Source organism: Ptiloglossa arizonensis, chromosome 7 (genome assembly GCF_051014685.1).
Source record: "Ptiloglossa arizonensis isolate GNS036 chromosome 7, iyPtiAriz1_principal, whole genome shotgun sequence".
Lineage (NCBI taxonomy): Eukaryota > Metazoa > Arthropoda > Insecta > Hymenoptera > Colletidae > Ptiloglossa > Ptiloglossa arizonensis.
The window spans coordinates 6,985,301-7,005,182 of record NC_135054.1 but is presented as its reverse complement, the minus strand read 5'-3'; the positions used below and the strand labels follow the sequence as shown (position 1 = coordinate 7,005,182).

Sequence of the window (19,882 nt, the reverse complement as noted above, 5' to 3'; positions counted from 1 at the left end):
CGAGTTTTGTGGAAAGATGAAAAATGTTTCGGTTTTACAATTTTTTGCACTTCTGAAAATAAAGAGAAATCCTTATTCCTTTAAATTTTGTAAAGCGTTAATTAGGTCAAATTCAATATGCGCGGAAAAATGTTTCCTTTAATAATATCGAAATTCGAAATCGATCGGTTAGACGGTTCTCGATATATCGCGCGCACTAATTTAAAACTGTATTACTGTAGGGCATCTTAAAAAAACAGGCTAAAATTTGTTCTTTCACCTTAAAGAGTAATTAAATCAGACGTTATTATTGTACACCGATATCTTAATGTTCCTTTCAACGTTGAGTACCTAATAATATCACGGTAGTGAAAATAATAATTTCATGACTTTTCGTTCGTACCCCGTCTCGTTGAAAATGTTCCAACTCTAACGTGGCTAACTTTACGAATTTCCCAGTGTAATTTTACAGTCAAGTTCCAGGTATTCTATACCCTCACAAAATACACACGTCAACGCGCGAGTGTCATGGTGTTCACTGACATTTTTAAAACGCTTCCCACAAGGAAGTAACGTCAACGGTAACGTCATCGGGAATACCCAAAAATAATAAGTACACGATCGAAGTATCGAATGTTGTCAGTTTCTGCGCGAAAATGTTGATAAAAGCAACGGAAAACCACGCTTCGGGGGCGTTCCCCGCGAATGGAAAAATAGGAAAAATGTTCTCGGCACTCGCGGCAAACGTATCCCGACAACGTCCGTTAAACAACGAAATCCTCGGACCACGTTACGGTTAAAGAAAAGAAAAGAAGCTTCACCGGAAAGACGAAAGTTTCTGGGCCAAGAGCGTTCCGTGGCGTTTAAAGGAGCCGCGAAACCTCGTTTCAGCGCGGAAGGAACGTTACCGAGCGGCGGCGTGTACCTTCTCCGTTTCCCTTTCACTCACCTATCGCAGTCCGTGGCCTTGCCAGCGGCATGCCCGATCGAGGCGGCATCGGTCAAGGCGATCGCGACGAAAAGAACGACCAAAGGTCCAGCTGGCATGTTGCTTCCTGGTAGGGGTCACTCGATGACCCCGAAGGGGAAGGGGGCGCCGGAAAGCGTCGACGAACCCCGTCAGACCTCGGTAAACCTCGGGCGGCCGTTCAAGCGCCGTCACTCGTTGCACAGCCGAATAGTTCAACGATCAGCCGACCGACTGATACGCGTCGCGCCAGTTACGAACGTTACGATCGCGTCCGGCCTTCCGACGGTTCGCTGCTCGCGCTTACACCACCGTCAAAAGGCGTCCTCTCGGCGGATCAACGAAGGAGGGCAGAGAGACATGCGAGCCCCACCGGGAGAGAGAAAAAAAAAAAAAACAGAAAGAGTCCCGCTCAGACCCGTTTCCGACCCTCTGCGCGGTCAGCAGGACTCGCCATCGGTTATATTGCTTCGCGGCGCGATGATAACGACTCGGCGTTTATTGGTTCCGCACCGGAACACTCCCCCGGTCTGATTGGCTGCCGATTAAGCGACGCTTATCTCACGACGAAGGCGAAAGGCTTTTCGCGGCAATTGTTTCGCGGCGTCTCTTCCTCTCTCGCGGGCTGCGACGCGAGGCGGATTTGCGATTGCGCGGGCGCTCGACGCACGATAATAATTTACCGGTTCGGCTCGTTTCGAGTTCACGGAACGCGCGACGCCCCTGTAAACGGGAACTCGGGCGAAGTTAAGCTCTCGCGCGTGCTTCGACGATAACGCCGATGACCATGTTTTCGCCGCCTTCGAGGGGAAGATGGTGTTCGAGCGTTTCGGAAACGACGCGCGATGTTTGTTCATTAATATTTATGCCGAGGCGCTCGTGTGTGCCCGTTCGATAAGATATTTGCGAGAAGTTGCTTTACGTCGCTAAACACTGGCAGCAAGCGAGCGAATTATACGATGAAATTCGATGAATCGGGTAGGTGTGATTTTTTCCTCCGTGGCAAGTGGATCATCGAAACGTTCTACGGAGCGTGTTTTTCGAATGTACGGAATCGAAGGAACGTCGAGACGGAACAAACTAACCGAGATCATCCAGCTTTCTCGAACGCGAACGACAATTTTTAAAAGGACGAAGTACGCACAAAAGTTCTGAACTTTTCGAAAGGAGCTCCTCTAAAAAATGGAAAATTTCCGAGCCCTGGATTTATTGACAAAAGAATGTTGCAATAAAAGTTAAGATCGATCGGATGATACATTACTCGGTAAGAATAACGTACCATCAAGGTACCATTGTTCTTCCAGCGAATGGATCAAAAATTAATAAGAATGATTGGAAGGAAAAGAACTGGTATAAAGGAATTTTTTGATCAACTTTAGGAAAATAAGAGATTATTTAACACGTTGATTGCCGCATACGACTTAACTCGCAGCGAATAAATAACGAATACCAAGAGTTTGAAAGAAGAATAAAAATCAGTGTGCATTGAACAATTGAATATTTATTCGTAAAAGAATGAAATAAGTGACAAGTTATCTCATAATTGGAGCTTGTACGAAGAGTTTCGTTAGGAATCATTTTCCTCGGTGTTCGGTGACACTGTGAAACAATGTAAAGCTTGAACAAAGCCTCTGACCGGATTAAATGCCGAAAATGCTATTGTACTAATAAATGAATAATATTTACTCTAGTTTCTGTTCTGCACGATGCGATACAATGTAAAGGAATATGAAAATCCAAGTAAACGTTTGTACAATTTTCTCAAACTGCATTTATTATACGACACGAGTGGCATATTTAAAATGGTGCACGAGTAATATATTGTTACACATGTTGAACCTTGATAATCGATCGAATAATCGAATGAAACGCGTCAGTTCTCTACATTTTTCTAAGTTGAACATTTTCTTTCGCACCCTTCTTCAATTGTAAAACGCTCCTACTTCAGAAAACGCGAAATTTCTATAAAATGCGAACATCGAAACAAACGAATGAAACTACAATAGAGTTAAATAGTTTAACGTATAATAATAATACCGAGCCATAGGTTTACTAGTAATAAAAGAATTACAAGAACTTTGTAACTCTGCACAGAACTTGGTTCTCAGTACCATTGCAAAAATCAATGAATTTTTCTTTCGCTTAATAATATTTAACCGACATAATTGAAGCAGCTACGCTCTGCTTCTATTACGTATTAGTTTATCAAAAGATAACAAAGTAATATAATTATGACCAACTACAACAGTGTGCGAGTTAGCTGTTTATCATTATGTATTTGTTATTCAATAGAAGTTTAATCTTTCCAAGTAAAAACATTTTTTTTTTGTATTTGCCGTGGAAAGATAAAAGAACGTTCGCCAATTGGATCAAGGATCGCTGTTTCTATCATTTTTATCGGCTTTATGTAACCAAAACAGTACTTTTTTCCTCAAGCAAATAATTACCTGCAAAATATTAAATATCTTCGATCTACCGTCAAATTCACCAGGTGGAACAAACGATTTAGAATTATGTAGCCTTTGGTGTTGAAAATTTTGCTATATGCGAGTGATCGAATCTCAGCATATTAACAAATAATCTCAAAATGAAAGCTACAAGAATGAGTATTTTAAATATTCTCAAGGTTTACGCAACGAATAATACGAATCAATTCGCATTAACAAAGTCGGTCATTATATAATTGCCCTTCAAAGTTTTTCAAACAATTGACCAATTGCTCCATTTATAATGCAATACAACGGATAAAGAAACGAGGTCGATAAAAGAATTCCAACATAAATGTGTTTCAAACAAGAAAAGCCTCTAGAAAACTTTACAAAATAAACAATTGAATGTAACCCGTGGTTTTGTAAAGAATTAACGAAATTAGTTCCTCGATGATTTATCTGTAATAGTACTACTCGTGGTTGACCTATAAAATATAAATATAATAAATTTATATTACTTTTTGTTATAAAAATATCTCATTTTGGTATACGAATTTTGGTGTCAGTTAATTCTTATACATAGTATATAGTTATAAAGTTTGTTTCATTATTTATTACTAATAAAGTATTGATTATGTTGTTCCGCGTTAATGTTGTATGTGAAACTATTTGTCTCTCTATCAGTTTCATTCATTTCTTTTGATTTTCTTATTGTGAGTTTATATACCATCATGAATTCTACGTTAAGATTTAATTCAAACCTATTCTAACGTAACACACGTAAACAATGATAGTAACCTCTACGATACTTTACGATTTAGTTGTTTCAGTTTAGTATTTCGCAAGTATTGAACGTAAACACAGAAGTATCTACACGTTACTTTTATATTATCAGCAACAAAAAAGAAATAGTGGCGCTGAAATTGAAAAAGGATGTTTTTCAATTTCAAGATGAACGCAAAAGTTAGCTGTACCTGAGAATTATTAATTTATATTTTAATATTATTTCTACTATTCTTTTAAATAATAAACATGCATGCTTCAAAGTTATTTTAATTTCTATTGTTTTATTACATAGTTGCAGCTTTACTTTTCTATCTGCAAACTTGATTATTGAAACGAATTTGTTTCCTTATTAGTTTAACTAATCAATGTTTAACGTATCAGCTTTTATTTATGAATGGAAACCAGATTGTCGAGTACATTTCCTCTTTATTTCTTCCTTAAAAGAATTATCAGTTCACATCATTCCAAAGCATTCAATTAGTCGGTGACACGCTATACTCTTAAGGTGTTGTCTAAAACTTAAACGATGCTGAACCGATTTAGTAAGTTCTTTTCATTGAATTTAATTAGTCAATTAAATTTTCATCTACAATTCACTTAAAATACATGATTCTATAGCAGCCTAAATAGTAGACATCTTTGATTCAATAACTTTTAATGTTTTAAATTAATACGTTGCTAAGCATACTGCTTCAAAGAGGATTGTGCTATTACAATACTTTTGGGAATACAAAGTTTCAAATGTTGCATCAAGGCTCGAAGTAGTTTAAACTTAACCAGAGTTTCTTGAGAGTTTGGCAGCTCTCCTTTTCGTTGAGAGTGTATCACGACTAACAAACCTTTACGTCATCTGCAATGTGAACCATCATCGATAAGATCAATGGATCCGTGTGTACGATAATACGGATAATGTTTCGAAAGTGGTAACTTCAGAACGTACGATCAATCCTTGCGGTTTTGTTAGTTGACAACTTCGTGTTACAAATTATCTGGTAATTAATATAATACACCTTATAACGTATTAGTGGAATGTAAAGAACAAAATCGAAATTTAGGAAGCTCTGAAAGAACGAACCTTTTGATACGCGAAACTGGATACTTTATTAAGGAGAGTGAAAGGTGAAAGGAGAACAAATTTTCCCTTGACCTTTGCTATAATATCACTGCTCCTGAATTATTTCTCGTTTTCTTATCTCGAATAGGAAGGATGTAGTAATTGCTATCTTTCTAATTACTTAATGCATCGTCATAAATTGTTCGATGATACTATTGAATGAACATTTTGCTTCGTAAGGGTAGAAACAGACACGTTCTCCATCTAAAGCGGTTGTGGATAACAAACAATACTATTGAACGGAGCATTTAATATTAAAAAAAAATCTGTTATTGATATTCGTGAAGCATTCGTGGCAACTGTTCGATGAGTAACGCTAAAATATTTATTATTCGAACGTATTCATTCTTGAGAGATAATACCTAACGCACAGTCATTGATGCGTGGATTTGGCGTTGAATTATTATTTGTCAAACGACTCTCATTCAATTTGCGGATGTACCTTTTCAATTTCCATTTATTATTCAAATTACTTTGAGGTGTGGCGTGTAACGAGAAGACAACAGACGACAAAAGAACCGTACAAAAGTCGTACAAATGTTGCCCATTCGTTGCCATAGGGAGAACTTTCTCAAAAACTTGCATCTGGAGAGCGAAAAGTCTAGTACCTATTTGCAGAACGACGCACAATTCTGTCTACAAAAGCATCGAAGCTTCTGCGAACGCATTCGATGCATCTGTATGGAACTACTTTCAGTGGAACATCTACAATCTATATTCTTATTTTATAACCTCGTGTGGAGGTAGTATACTCTTTTACAAATATATGGTTCGTGCTATTTACATATCGTCGAACTTTACAGAATATTTGAATAATAAAATCGAATCAATGTTATTTTTTCGGAAATATTATTGATAACATACGTGGAATAATTTGAATTTGAATTTGAATTTTCAAAATATTCGGTGTATATTGTGTTTCGACCTTAGTTTTAAAAAATACTTTCGTTTGAAATTACAGTGTAAATATTTTCCCGATGAGTACCTAAAACTCATGAGTCCAAAGGTTGATATACCCTTTGTACAGAATATTATGAAAATTCCAATTTACAGTAAATTAGTTTTTCCTGCGTAAACAAAGAATAATGCACTTCAAAAATGATTAAGAAAATATGTTGACCTGCTCTGTAGTTAAATGGAATAGCTCGGGGTAAACAATTTTTTTCATTAATTATAAAGGACTATGTAATTTGTTTTATTGTTTCAACAACAACGACGACGTTTTGATATCTGTTTTATTTGGATATTAGGTGGGTTAAATATTGAAGAACTCCTTTCAGATAGAAGACTTTACACTGTATATAATATTAGTAATAGATTTTTCCAATTTCGTGAAATAAAGTGAAATAAAGTTATCATATTATTCTGTCAAGTATTTCAAATAATGGTCTCAGATGCTGGGTGAACAAAGTACGTTGCAAGGTGAATTTTCACTCGTTCTAAACTACAACAAACATTTTCTAATTTATAAACTAAAGATAACTACGTAGTTCGTAATTATTGGTCATTAGATACTGTACATGTACTTTATCTATGATAATACTTTTTACTTGTCCTTCGTGTGAAATTGCTGCCGATAAGTGCCTTTCAAATTTCTATTCTAGTTCTTGGAGTAATTTACATAGAATTTAATGAGCGAAGTTTCTGAGGAAATGTTAGACTACGTTGTTGTTAACATGTTTCTTGGTCATTTTGTTTACGTGTACATACCAGAAGCATCGTCCTTCGCTAATTTTGACCGTGAAACGTAGCACATAGTTGATACCAACATTGTTTAACAAGGATGTACGCACATTATGGAAATTGTTATCCATTATTCGTGCACCCTCCTGCCAGTGTGAATTTCGTCGAATTGGATCCACGTACTGATGCATGATTTGAATTACTAATAATGATTCAGAGAATCAGAATATATGGAACCATTGATAACTTCCGACGGGTCATAGCCCTTGAAATCAATGATTGAATTATCAAGCGTATAAAATATGAAATAAATGTTACAAATTGTGTTTCACGTGTACTTTGAGTATTATTAATATTTTTTAAAAGTACAGTGTTTTAATATTCGAAAAGTTCTACGTTACATTGATATACTTCATGGAACTAAGTGTTTTTTAAATACATGTATAATTCTATTTATTAATATTTATCTAACAGATTTTCACGAGAACGAAAATTGAGTTACATTTTTGACAATGGAGAATAAAGCTCAATTTTCGTTTAAAATTGAACTCTTATACTCGATGTATCTCTATTCACTTGAAACCCTAGCAATGTGCCTTAATTATTGAATATATTTTATATGCTTCATTGTTATGATAATTTTTTACGTTATTCTTAAACTTATTGGTAACGAGAAGAACTTTTTCATAGACTTATTAGTATGATGTTCTTCATCATTCAACTGCAGTTTTCTTACTTTTATCGTGTGGACGGTAACTGAAAACAGTTCACGTATTTGATATGCTGAAACATTTCCTGCATAGATTACGTTAATTACGAACACTGTCCGGAATGTTTATTGCTGGTCCTATTTCGTTCCATTATACCGGTGTGTAAAATGTATTATTGCTCGTTGTGCATCATTGCTACTAATTCACTGTTACGAATTATATGTACGAGACGATTGCTTTCAGCAAAAGCTGTGAAAAGTTTTTCGAAATATTGAAATACTTAGATAATTAAATCTAGTGGGAAGTGATTTATTGTATAATGAGGTATAATTTAACACCGATTTAGACTGACATCGGAAAATTAATGTTGATTGTCGATCGTTTATATAAGTGTTACAAGAATGATAAAAAATAGAAAAAACTCCTAGTTAGATTTTTGATTCCAGAGGAATTCTTGGGGATTGATTTAAAAGTCGATTAGCGGTGAATGTTACATAAAAAACTACGAGTGATTTACCGCAGGTAATGTTATTTATTCGCGGCAACCTTTCAACGAAACATTTCTACAACGCTGTGAGAAATCGAGACGGAAAAATCGATATAATTGATGTTTGGCTTATTCGAAAAACTGTAAATTGCAAATTTAGCATAATTTCGTTTGCATTCCTGGCGAAAGCCTGTTATAATGGAGTAACAAAATAAGCTTGTAATAAATTATGCGCAGCTAAATAACATGAAGCCGTCTTCGACAAAGCCTAGACTAAACCTTGTCGAGAAATGTGATCCTACATTAATTACTTGGTTTTCTACAACAACGGAACCATGTTACATAATATCGACACACGAAAGATTTTAAAGTATGGATTCAGTTGAATAATTTATGCTTTATCGTTACAGGAATTTGTGCCTTATTTTATAAAAAATTATATATTATAAGTGACATTTTGCAAATAACTATTTCTTTCACTCAGTTTCAGTCTCGTGTAAAAAGGATTTAATTCGCTCCTTGCATCCAGTCACTTTATTTGCTACATTATAAAATTGGTAAACGCACCTTTAACAGTAATTTACCTATCAGTACTTACAATTTCAATCTTACGTAAGGTAAATTGCTCTTAATCACGGTTTTCAAGCCGCTTACGTAAAGCGAATCATTTTTATGAACCTGAACATACACACGATTAATACAAGGCTCACGATGTCTTTAAGTTTGTTTCACAATTTCCAGTACGAGACAAACGGCGTAGCTATTATTATTAGAAGTATGTTATCTAAAATAAAATCGTAATTTCGTTATGAAAACTTAGAAAGATGATCGAGATGAAATTAATATGAATTCATAGATCGATGTATCTATTTCTGCATTGGTCGATGAATCTATTCCTGCTGCAACCAAGAATTGAAACTGTTCTAGAATTAACTGTTTCGTACTGTTATTCATTAAAGATACTTGGTGAACCAGTTACGAAGAATCGATATAGTTTCACAATTGTCATAGATAGAAAAGTTTTTCTTATATGTCGGTACCGGTTATGAATTCAATATCGATAATATTTTAAATGGTTATAAAATGGCTCTGATTTTTGCTCAAGTTCTTCAGTTTAAGTATTAAGAGAAAGGTGTGATTCCTTTGAAAGGATATTAATGACCTTGAAAACTTTGAAACAACGATCTTAAGAATAATGATCATTCTATCCTCAATAGAACTAAGTCCTCAATAAAACTAAGTAATTTTCAATTTGGTAATTTTTCGTGAATTCTAATCGAATGCAAAGTAAACCTCAAATATGCTCCAACCTGAACAAAGGAGTAGTAACAAAATACATAAGAAAATACAAATATGAATATACCTATAACATCTGTTAGGTAATTAACTTTGATCATTGAATGAATTGTGCTCCTTAAACAAAGATCGTTACATTGTTAAAATCTTATTTGTAATTCTTATTCGACTCGATTACAGTTCATGTCTTTTTATATGCAGCATATTTTTCACTCAGTGTATAAGGTACTTACTAACTCTTTCAGGTACCATGTACATCGATTCTACTCAAATTTTCTTTATGCCATTGAAATTCTATATACCATAACGGTTACCATGATTTTTCCGGAATTTACACTAATTTAATAAAAATATGTTTCGAACGAAAGATATTCAACACTTCAATGGCAATAAGTTGCAACAGTAAGTATTTCAAAGAATCTATTATTCGATTAAATATTCTTCATGAAAATACAGATTTCTTCTTTAAAATTATAAAAACGCTGAAGCAGTTTTCCTTTGAGAGCCACTGAATTTCATAAAAATAAACCAATGTTCCATATTCGCTTTTAATTTCTTCAAGAAATGGCTTAAACTGGCAACGGTTGAGCTTTTCTAATCGTATTAAATTAATGGCTGAAAGAACTGTTTTTATCACATTCAGAAATTTACGAGATCTAACACAAAAATTTTTCTAATGCATCAAATGGTGAAAAGAAATGAAACCTTTTTCTCTCAAGTCGAGGGATTTTAGTTCCAATTTGTCTTTAGCAATTAGCTTCACCTTGTGTCCGACCATTACTGGAGACTCATCTGTTATTATACTTTCAAGCTCAGTGCAAAAAGGGTTAAATTTCTGCACGGATGCTTTTAGTTCATTAAAAATATCGTGGAAAGTAATTGTAGTTTTCAATCTTCGAAGACAAAGTATTTGTTCCGTAATAATAAAGGTCCTATCGATTTAATGAATGATAATTGTTAACTGAGCTGTATTTTGTATATTGGTGCTTTCGTCGAGAACCAACGAAAATTAAGTAAAAGAATTATGTGTCACGTAATTGTTCTTCGGGACAAGTTAATATTACTGAACACTTTTTGTTTCTCTAGATACAACTTTTCAACAACAAAGGATAAGTGTTCCTTGATAAATTCTCTATCAGAATAGCTTTTAAAATGTTTGCCAATTTTCTTAACTACAACAAAACTTGCGAGCACTAGAATAAGAAAATCTTACTAGATTAAGAAAATTGTTGGATCAACTTTTGTATCATCACTTTTGTAATACCTCCTTGAATTTTAACATATTTAGGATGCTTTGTATCGCAGTAGTCCTTAAGATTATATCCTTTACACACAGAAATAGTTTCGCAGAAAATTAAACACAGAGATTCCTTCTCTAATTCAATAAACAAGTAATTTCTCCATCGATCGTGAAGCACTTAAACTTATAATGTAAACGCACAAAGACTCAGCTAGCTAGTTGAAGTTTGCAAATGGGCTCAGATCTTACTTCACGATTGCTTTTGCCGGAATACTTTCTCACGAACAATCGAAATTAATTTGTTTCCACAAATGAAGTAGTGTCTATAGTGGTTGAAATGGTAACTTTTGCAACATACGTACACACATTTGTCTAAAGATATTTGTAAAACGTATGTACATACGAGTTCATCGTTTAATTCGTTGCATGAATTGTTTGTTCAAGTTGTGGTTCATATGTGATCTAAATATTCCTCAGTAGATTTTGCATGAAAGTATTCATATTCACTATGACCTTAGTGATCTATTTGAATAATATCCTTGACGAATGGTTACCTAACGTGCGAACACACATTAATACGTTTATCATCTCACATAATCTTCTCACCTTGTATAGTTCGCTAGAAAACAAAACAATGATCCTCAATTGGTGTCCTCGGTTGACGTCCGTTCCTCTCGTCATAATTATCCATGTGTAAACTAGAAATGGTACTCGACAGACTGCCGTTTATCGTGCTTAAAACTGTAACGAAAGTATCAGGATTTCCAATTTGAGTGCACACGATGGTGTGGTAATGCATGGGAATGAAAGGAAATGCGTGTGGTTTGAAGAAAATGTAAAGTGTTTGGGATAGACGAGCGAGTGAAGTATTTCTGAGGCATGAAAGAAAAGTGCTTGAAGTGAATGGCGGTGTATCCGAACTGAGGTGCGAAAGACGAGCAATTGAAATGGCGCCAGACTGAGGAATTTTGGATGAACGTGACCAGATGTATGGAGTGAGAAAAAAGCGCTTTTTGGATCACTTGTTGTTGGAAACTAGACGAAACTTGTCGTGTCGTATAAGAAAAGAGTTGCGTAGCCACACAACTCTTATATATACAAATTGTATCTTATTATACAAATAATATTGTACTTATTTCATACAATAGTAATTTCTACAATAGTATTGGTTTAACCTTTAAATGACAAAATAGATTGTAGTCAATTCAATTGTCATAGAAATACGTGGTCATGATAATTGTCTATTTATGGATACAGAGCCACATCTTTCAATTTCACGAACTGACATGTGAAATGCATTTCTCGGTGTCATAACCAGATGTATATTCGCCATCACATTGTATGGTATCGTCACACCGTCATTAAACATACAGGACAGTTCTTCTTAGGTAAATGGGAGGACTTTTTGATCTTAGGATGTCTTTTGGGATTCAATACTTGTCGAGGACATATCTGTACCATACTTCTGCGCCATATTATTTCACATTATTTCATAATTAAATGAGGTTTCTTAGCTGAATCGATATCTCATCGTTCTCTGTATCTTCTTCGTTTCATTACCATTTCATGGCATATCAGTTCGATTCCTGATGCCAAGTGAGCAACATCACGAATTTTTTTCTCTCTTCGGGGCAACATTTGTGTATGTGCACGACGAGTCTCTTACCTCAGTGTCCTCTTGTGTATCCTTTATTAGAAGTGTACTCAAACTGTGAAACTATTTAATGTGTGAAACTACAACTCATTTCTAAGTTGGGATGAGCTCTGTCTCACTCCCAACTCATCTACCGGTAGATCTATCACAGTCTTCTACAAGTCACCAAATCATAATGACAACAAATGTACTAAACAACTACTCCCACTTCCATGGCAAAATGAATCGCTCCACGGACAATTAACAGCCAAGGGCAAAAGAAGCCCAGAGCAAGCCTCACGAAATGTCAAGCAAAAGGTACTCATAACAAATACCATATTGGTATCAAACAGATTTATCACGTTAGAAACATTGGAAGTACCTGAAACTACTGAATAATAATCTGTCGTTAAATTTCCGACCCTTTCGTCTATTTCCCTTGATGATGTTCTGGACATACAAACCATGACCAATGCACTGGCACTAATAGTTAAAACGAATGAATATAACCTAAAGGATAATAACGACAAAGTAAAAATAATACGAAAATCCCCAGAAACTTATAGAAATATAATAAAAATTTTCAAAACTTTAAACTCAAGATTCCATATATATCAGTTCAAACAGGAAAGATCATACAGAGTTGTCTTAAAGCAACTATACATTCTTTGTGTATAACAACAAAGTAAAAATAATACGAAAATCCCCAGAAGCTTATAGAAATATAGTAAAAATTTTCAAAACTTTAAACTCAAGATTCCATATATATCAGTTCAAACAGGAAAGATCATACAGAGTTGTCTTAAAGCAACTATACATTCTTTGTGTATAACAACAAAGTAAAAATAATACGAAAATCCCCAGAAGCTTATAGAAATATAGTAAAAATTTTCAAAACTTTAAACTCAAGATTCCATATATATCAGTTCAAACAAGAAAGGTCATATAGAGTTGTCTTAAAGCAACTATACATTCTTTTTCAGTTTGGGGAATAAGTTCGTAGCAGGTGGGGATTTCAATGCCAAAAACACTGTCTGGGGATCAAGGATAATGACAACAAGAGGCAGAGAACCCTTAAAAAGCATGCAAGCACATAACTTAGAACACGTTAATACTGGAGAAGCCACCTACTGACCTACGAATTTAAATAGTTTTATGTTAATATTACTATTATTGTTCATGGCAGAGCGCGTGTCGCTTTTGTTCCAGTTTGATAATTGTCACAGTGGTTACCATGACAGTAGAAGTCCAGAATGAATGTATAAAATAAGACCTTAATTTAATACATCCGCGAAAAATTGAACATTATCTATATAAAACATTTTTCGAAGTGACTTGCAAGTAAACACAATGTCTGAGTGTTCGTGATAGGATCAACTTGATGGAAAGAAAGAGAGTAAGGTTTCCCTACCTTTTATAGGCTGAGACCCTCTTTCGAAAACGGTAATTTTTTGCGACTCACTCGCTTCTAATATTATACATATTTCAAAAGGAAAGGTAGGTTGAATAAAAAATATCGCATTACTGTTTTTAAATTTGTTATCGAGTACACTTACGGTAATATGAACATTTATCAATCGGATACTGTGTAAAACTCTCTTAGCGAACATTTAAAATACTTTCATATATTAATATTGAACGTCATCCATCCATAGTTCGCGACTCATGCTTTTGGAATGGTATACAATATTACATCGAAGTAAACATGCATACCGAAATACGTCAATAATTTTCGATCGTCAAACTATATTTTAAAAAATTTCTCACAAATTGGCTACACGCAGAAATTTTTCCACAAAAAAAAATATAAAATTTTCCGATTACAAGTTAGATAAAAGAATACATTTGCTCGGAGTACTTTCGACGTATAGATTGAGTCGTGTCGCTGGGAGTTTATCGCACGCTAAAGAGCTTTCGCGATAAACCCCCCCCACTCCCCTGTGCAAGTACTTACAACTTCTCGCTTCGTGGAACGAAATATTCGCGTGCGAAATCACCGTTAAAAAGTTCCTAACTTCTAATGTCCACGTTCGGTCTATATATCCAACCTTTCATTACCGGCTCCATGAAATCTGATAAAGTTGGTACAGCCTTCGAATTTTATGACATGTTTGGGGAGGGGGGCACTTTCTTACTTAACTTTGATCGTAGACATTAGTAATGTATTTTATGATGATTGATAATATTGATACAAAGGGACAGCTAACAGTCTCGGTAAAAATTTTAACGTTACGTCTCATTTTTCACGACTGATTCAAAATTTAGATTGAAATAATAGAAAGAGAATTAATTTATTCAATACTCAATGGCTTTAAGAATATATAAGTATTGTCGAATTATATCATATTTCATATCACATATCGGACCTTTTCCTTGAATCCCCTATTCGTAATTTTCTTCTCATTTTCAGTATTTTTAATTCTAGATTTAGTGAAATTATTAGATTCGAATTTAGAACTTGATGATGGCAATTATGCGAAGATCTTTTACAATTTAACCGTTACTTTGGTCATTTAAAAGTCGTGTATGTACGTAACTCATTGAACGAACAGTTGATTTGAAATTCAATCCCCTTGAAAAGTGAAATGAAGGTGACTTTTTATCGAATATCGACACAAAATCGCGTGTTTTCTTAGTACAATAAAAACAGACATTTTGTATTCAGTGAATCAAACGTTACATTTATTATAGGTGATCACGAAGCGCCGCAATTTTATAAAATAAAATTCAATTTCATGGGAAGAGACGAATAGTTATGATCACCAACGTCATGCTGTATTTCGAATATCGTCGTGGGATTTCACATATCTCCAGTGCTGCAATTCGCGTTAGATTTTTACAGTAAAAAATCTGTTTCAGTAAAAGTACTATAGAAATTGAATATAAACTTTATGTTAGACATGACTCAAATAAAATGTAGATTTTTAGACGTTGATACTAAATATCCGCGAAACATAAATGGAAAGATTTACATACTATTTTCAATTTTTGTTTACATAGAAAAAATTAACGATGCAATAATATTCGGACTACGAATATTTTCTTTGATATATCGTAGCGAAAGAAACATTTTGGTTACAAAGTCTTGTAAAACATTTCACACCACCTGTGGCACACAATTAATGTTTGACGTTGCAGAAGCACCGCAGCAGAATCATTTATCACTTATGATTTAGTGTCTCTATGTAACAATACTCTTATTCTAATGGAGACATACTTCGGTTGAAACAGTTATCCTATAATTCTCTCTATTATTTTGTATTTAATTGCTGCTACCTTACCAAATGAGTCAAATTTTAATTGTAAATATAACATTGTCGTAAAACTGTAGAAAAAGTACACTTAAAATTTTAGGAATCGAAGAAAGCCATTGTAAATTTTAATTGTTGGTATTTGTTATTTTGTAATTTACGTAAAATCGTAATTCTACAAATGTTACATACAGCTTTCAAGCAAATAATCCGCCATTGCCAACGAGTCATCTCATTTGAAATATTTGAATCTTGAATTGACGTTGTTCGATTAAAAATACTAATTTACCGTTTTAATCGGAGCAAATTGAATCGTTAACGAAAATTTTTACATTCTGAGTCGAATTGTTTTCCATGAAATCGTTTTTTGTAAGCGAATTTGTGTATCGAAATTCATTCAACTTTCAATATCCAAGTTATACATGTCAGGGACAATTGACGTTGCTTCCATTTCAATGCAGTACACTTTCGGTACACGTTATCAAATGACATTCGATGAATAACGATTACAGAGGCCATCGACGCGATATATTCTGCTCGTGCCACTACCAGGAAATACTTCAACTAGAGAATCACGCTTGTAGTCGAGGTTCCTTTCTAGATTGTGAAATGGAAGATATTCGCTGAAGGGACATGGCACTTTCGACATGGATTTCCAAGCTTTCCGTTCTGAGCGTTGCAGTTGCCACGAAGCATCTTCCTGGAAGTGACGTATTTGTTAAAATCGAAATTCTAATCAGCTTAAATTAGTTCAAAGGATGAGATTTAGTCATGTTCAATGCCCGTGTCGTATGATGTTGCACCATCCTGATGACATTAGCCGATTCGAAGCTAGAATTTTGATTCTAAATCTAGATCACGAACACGTTTATCGAGTGAATAACAGAAATTTTAATAAATATAAGTACACCTTCGCACAAACTCATATCATTTTACTTGTAATTTCGGATAGAACAATCTTTCTAGAAGAAGAATTCTGATTTTACAAAGGATTGAAACATTAAGGAAAACACAGACTGTTATGTTTGAATAGATACATTCCAACTGCAAATTCACTGTTTCGTAATACGTCTTGAACAGAATTTAGAATATCAGAAAAATGTGAATTATTTAATTTTATCTCATATAGTAGTTGTTCCTCTGCCATATTTGTAAAACTCACTTTTGTTTCTATCTTTTTATTCCTTTCTTTTAACACCACATTTTGAAAATTTTTTAAACCTACTAGAACTTCCTCGGCAAATAAACTAACTCTTGTATCAAGTGTAGTGAAATTCTCTGGAATTAGAAAATCATTTTTTTCTTCGTGTGTATAAAAAACACGTGCGTTGTATGGAACAAAAATGGAACAACATTTTTCAAATGTTTTTATATACATATATAATATATATTAAGACATTCTTCTCTACTTAGTCTTTTCAAGATGCAATTTGATTGACATCCAAAAATACATGTACTAGAAATAATACTACGATTAGTATTTGAAGTCACAGATGAATTTCCTGCTGCCCTTTGTCCGATGTTTTCTTCAACAACGTTAACACTTTGTGTCGACGAACTAGGATGTTTTACTTTAATTTGATAGCATACTTTGGAATACCACAGTTTGTCAGACCAGTGATAATTCTTATGTGCTAGTTTCTTGAGTGCCTTAATGTTCTCTAAACGATAGGCTAACGAAAATATAAAACTGTTCGTACAAAAAATAATGGAATATTACATTTAAAAGATACAAAAGAACATCTTGAAGGAACCGCATCGCCCATGATAATTTATCTAGTCGAACACGTACAATGACAATCTTAATTTTCCGCTCTCTTTATTATTCTCACTCAATACTTTTATTTCGAATGTGTTCTAAATGTTCCCAAAATGTCTGCTGCGGTAAAATCTGTATGCTCAAGAATGTTCCAGCTACTTTATACGATCCCAACGAGCTTCACTCGCATGCGGATCAGCGGAGATTCGACAATACCTGAAATGCAAACTCCCGATCCAATCCCTTCTTCCGAAACGGAAGTGATTTCCATCGAACGAACGCCGCACATACCGCGGAAGTCTTCTCGCTTTTCCGGCATAGTGCCTAGGAACCGTTTCAGAGTGTCGTCGTGGAAATGAGATCTCTCGTCGATCAAGGTGAATGTCTACAAAATGGAAGCCGACATCGAAGGCGGATACGACAAACCGTAGTAATTAACAGATGTCTCGATTGCAAGTACCATCGGTTCTCTACAAATTGTGGTCTGGACGCGCGTATGACACAGATACTGAAAAGCGGACGTAGATGAACTCTGCGGTAAATCTAACTATATGGTTTCAGCGGTTAGAATTTCACGTACAGCAATGTAGTTTCGTACAGTACTCCGCAAGTATCGTGTCTAGGTGGTTGTCGTTAGTTTCAAACAATTTTCTCGTATTCTGCAACCCAGCGTTTCCCGACGTTCAAGCTCCAATCCACTGGATCTAATGGCGTTACTAACGAGCACCAGCTTGCCACGAAGAGTACAGTTAAGATATTGATACTGCGCGCAAGGATAAGGCAAATAAATATATTTTTCGTTCATTCATTTGTCCCTCAACTTTGAAGAAGCTCTCTCAGAATCTCTCATTTTCCGATTTCGATGATAAGTCTACAACATTAGACTCACTCTTCCTTACACGAGGTTCAATACGTGATCTTAATAATATGTTTCACTCTGAATTCAAATGTGCAAAACCTTTTTTTTCTTCCATCGCGTAAAGTTCTTGAGTGGTAGACAGTTTAATATTCAATAACCCACATAATCCCATGTATTTACAACGTGTGAAATGTTACCTAAAATGAAATACTTGTTGATTTCAGGAATATTTCGTTTCGAGTGCTTAGCAGTAATCAGCCAGTATATGAATACTTTATTTACCCTGCTATTGTTCTTTCACTTAGAAAATGTAAAATTTTCAAAATGGAGTTGCATAAAAAGTATACGCGACAGGAAAAAATAAATTTGTACTTGTATTTGGATTCAGCGGCAAACATTATATAAGAATCTGTGTAAATATTCGTTGTAACAAAAATCGTGTTCATATAGTTATTTATCCACGAGTTCGCAGATATTCTCCAAAATAACATCTAGTAGTACAATGTTGGCGTTGATACTTGTATAAAATCGTAGTATAGTTGGAAAGAGGTGATTCCTCGTGGAAAAATAAGCCAAAAATAGAATAGAATTTTTTCATACGAGGTTTCGTTTTCGAGATAATCGAGTGTCTATATTTGTTAAGTACGCGTAGACGTAACTAAACTCGATTATAGAGTAAATAATGCGGCAAATTCTATCAATTTATCGATTTCAATAATATAGAAACTATGGAAAATATTGCTTTTGGTATCATAGATAAATTTTTGTCCAGCGAATTAAAGAAGCATGACAACAGCTTCGAATGCCTGTGAGATATTGTGTTCTAATTGGAAATGATATTGATCATCTTTAGAATAAATTATTTCTTTAATGTAACTCCACAAATAAACATTTAAAGCAGCTGAAATCTGGTGATCTTAGAAGCCAAGCACCTGTTCCAATTCAACAGTTCTACTACTGGTTTTTATAACACGATAAATTTTATAATTATTAATCTCATAGTTGTACAAAACAATTTTCATTCAACGATGTTTGCTTCTCTTATTTTTCGTTTGCTTTCGATCTACTTTATTCTCTCATTAGAAAATGTTACTTTTCATTTCAGGGAAATAACTTAGTTTTCAATGTTTTTATTATTTCATGTTTATTTCCATGGTCTGCATTTCTTTACTCTCTTTTTGAAAAATGTTACCTGCCACCATTGACAGGTTTCAAGAGCACCGTAGCATGTAACTATGCACCATTATTTGAAATATCATCTATGCTCGTTCGTTACGATAGAGCTGTACGATATGGATCAGCTTGGTCGTTTAATCTTCACGTGAGCGTGTAATGTTTGCGGATAATGCAAATTAGGCAACGCGATGTAGTTACGCATTACCTGCTGCTTCGATTCTCCAATACCGTTGCGCGCAACTTTTTGCCGTTTAATGAGCGAGGATTTTCATGTTACATTTTCCACGAGACAAAACACGAATTTCCCATGTACCCTGTTCCCACTCGGTGCACAGGTATATACAACTTCTGCAATTAATGGAAGTGGAACTGTTCTAATCGAGAAGTACGACCACATAGGTTCGAGTAAGTTCGTTTCGACAATAGAAGCTGAGCTCGACTTAAATTAGAGTTTTAATGAAACAAAGATCACAAAAGTAAAGAAGGTGTTTCCGATCAAATTCCATAAAGTAG

The 19,882-nt window shown here is 34.6% G+C and overlaps 1 protein-coding gene across 1 annotated transcript in view; it reads right to left on the bottom strand.

The window, feature by feature from the left end:
• The window catches only part of LOC143149541 (trehalase), a 59,904-nt gene extending 58,509 nt beyond the window's left edge, over positions 1-1,395 (bottom strand). Inside the window, exon 1 of the mRNA XM_076317033.1 lies at positions 929-1,395. Coding sequence (XP_076173148.1) covers positions 929-1,026 — 98 coding nt within the window. The 5' untranslated portion in view covers positions 1,027-1,395. The remainder of the gene's footprint in view (positions 1-928) is intronic.
• Between the last annotated feature and the right edge of the window lie 18,487 nt (positions 1,396-19,882).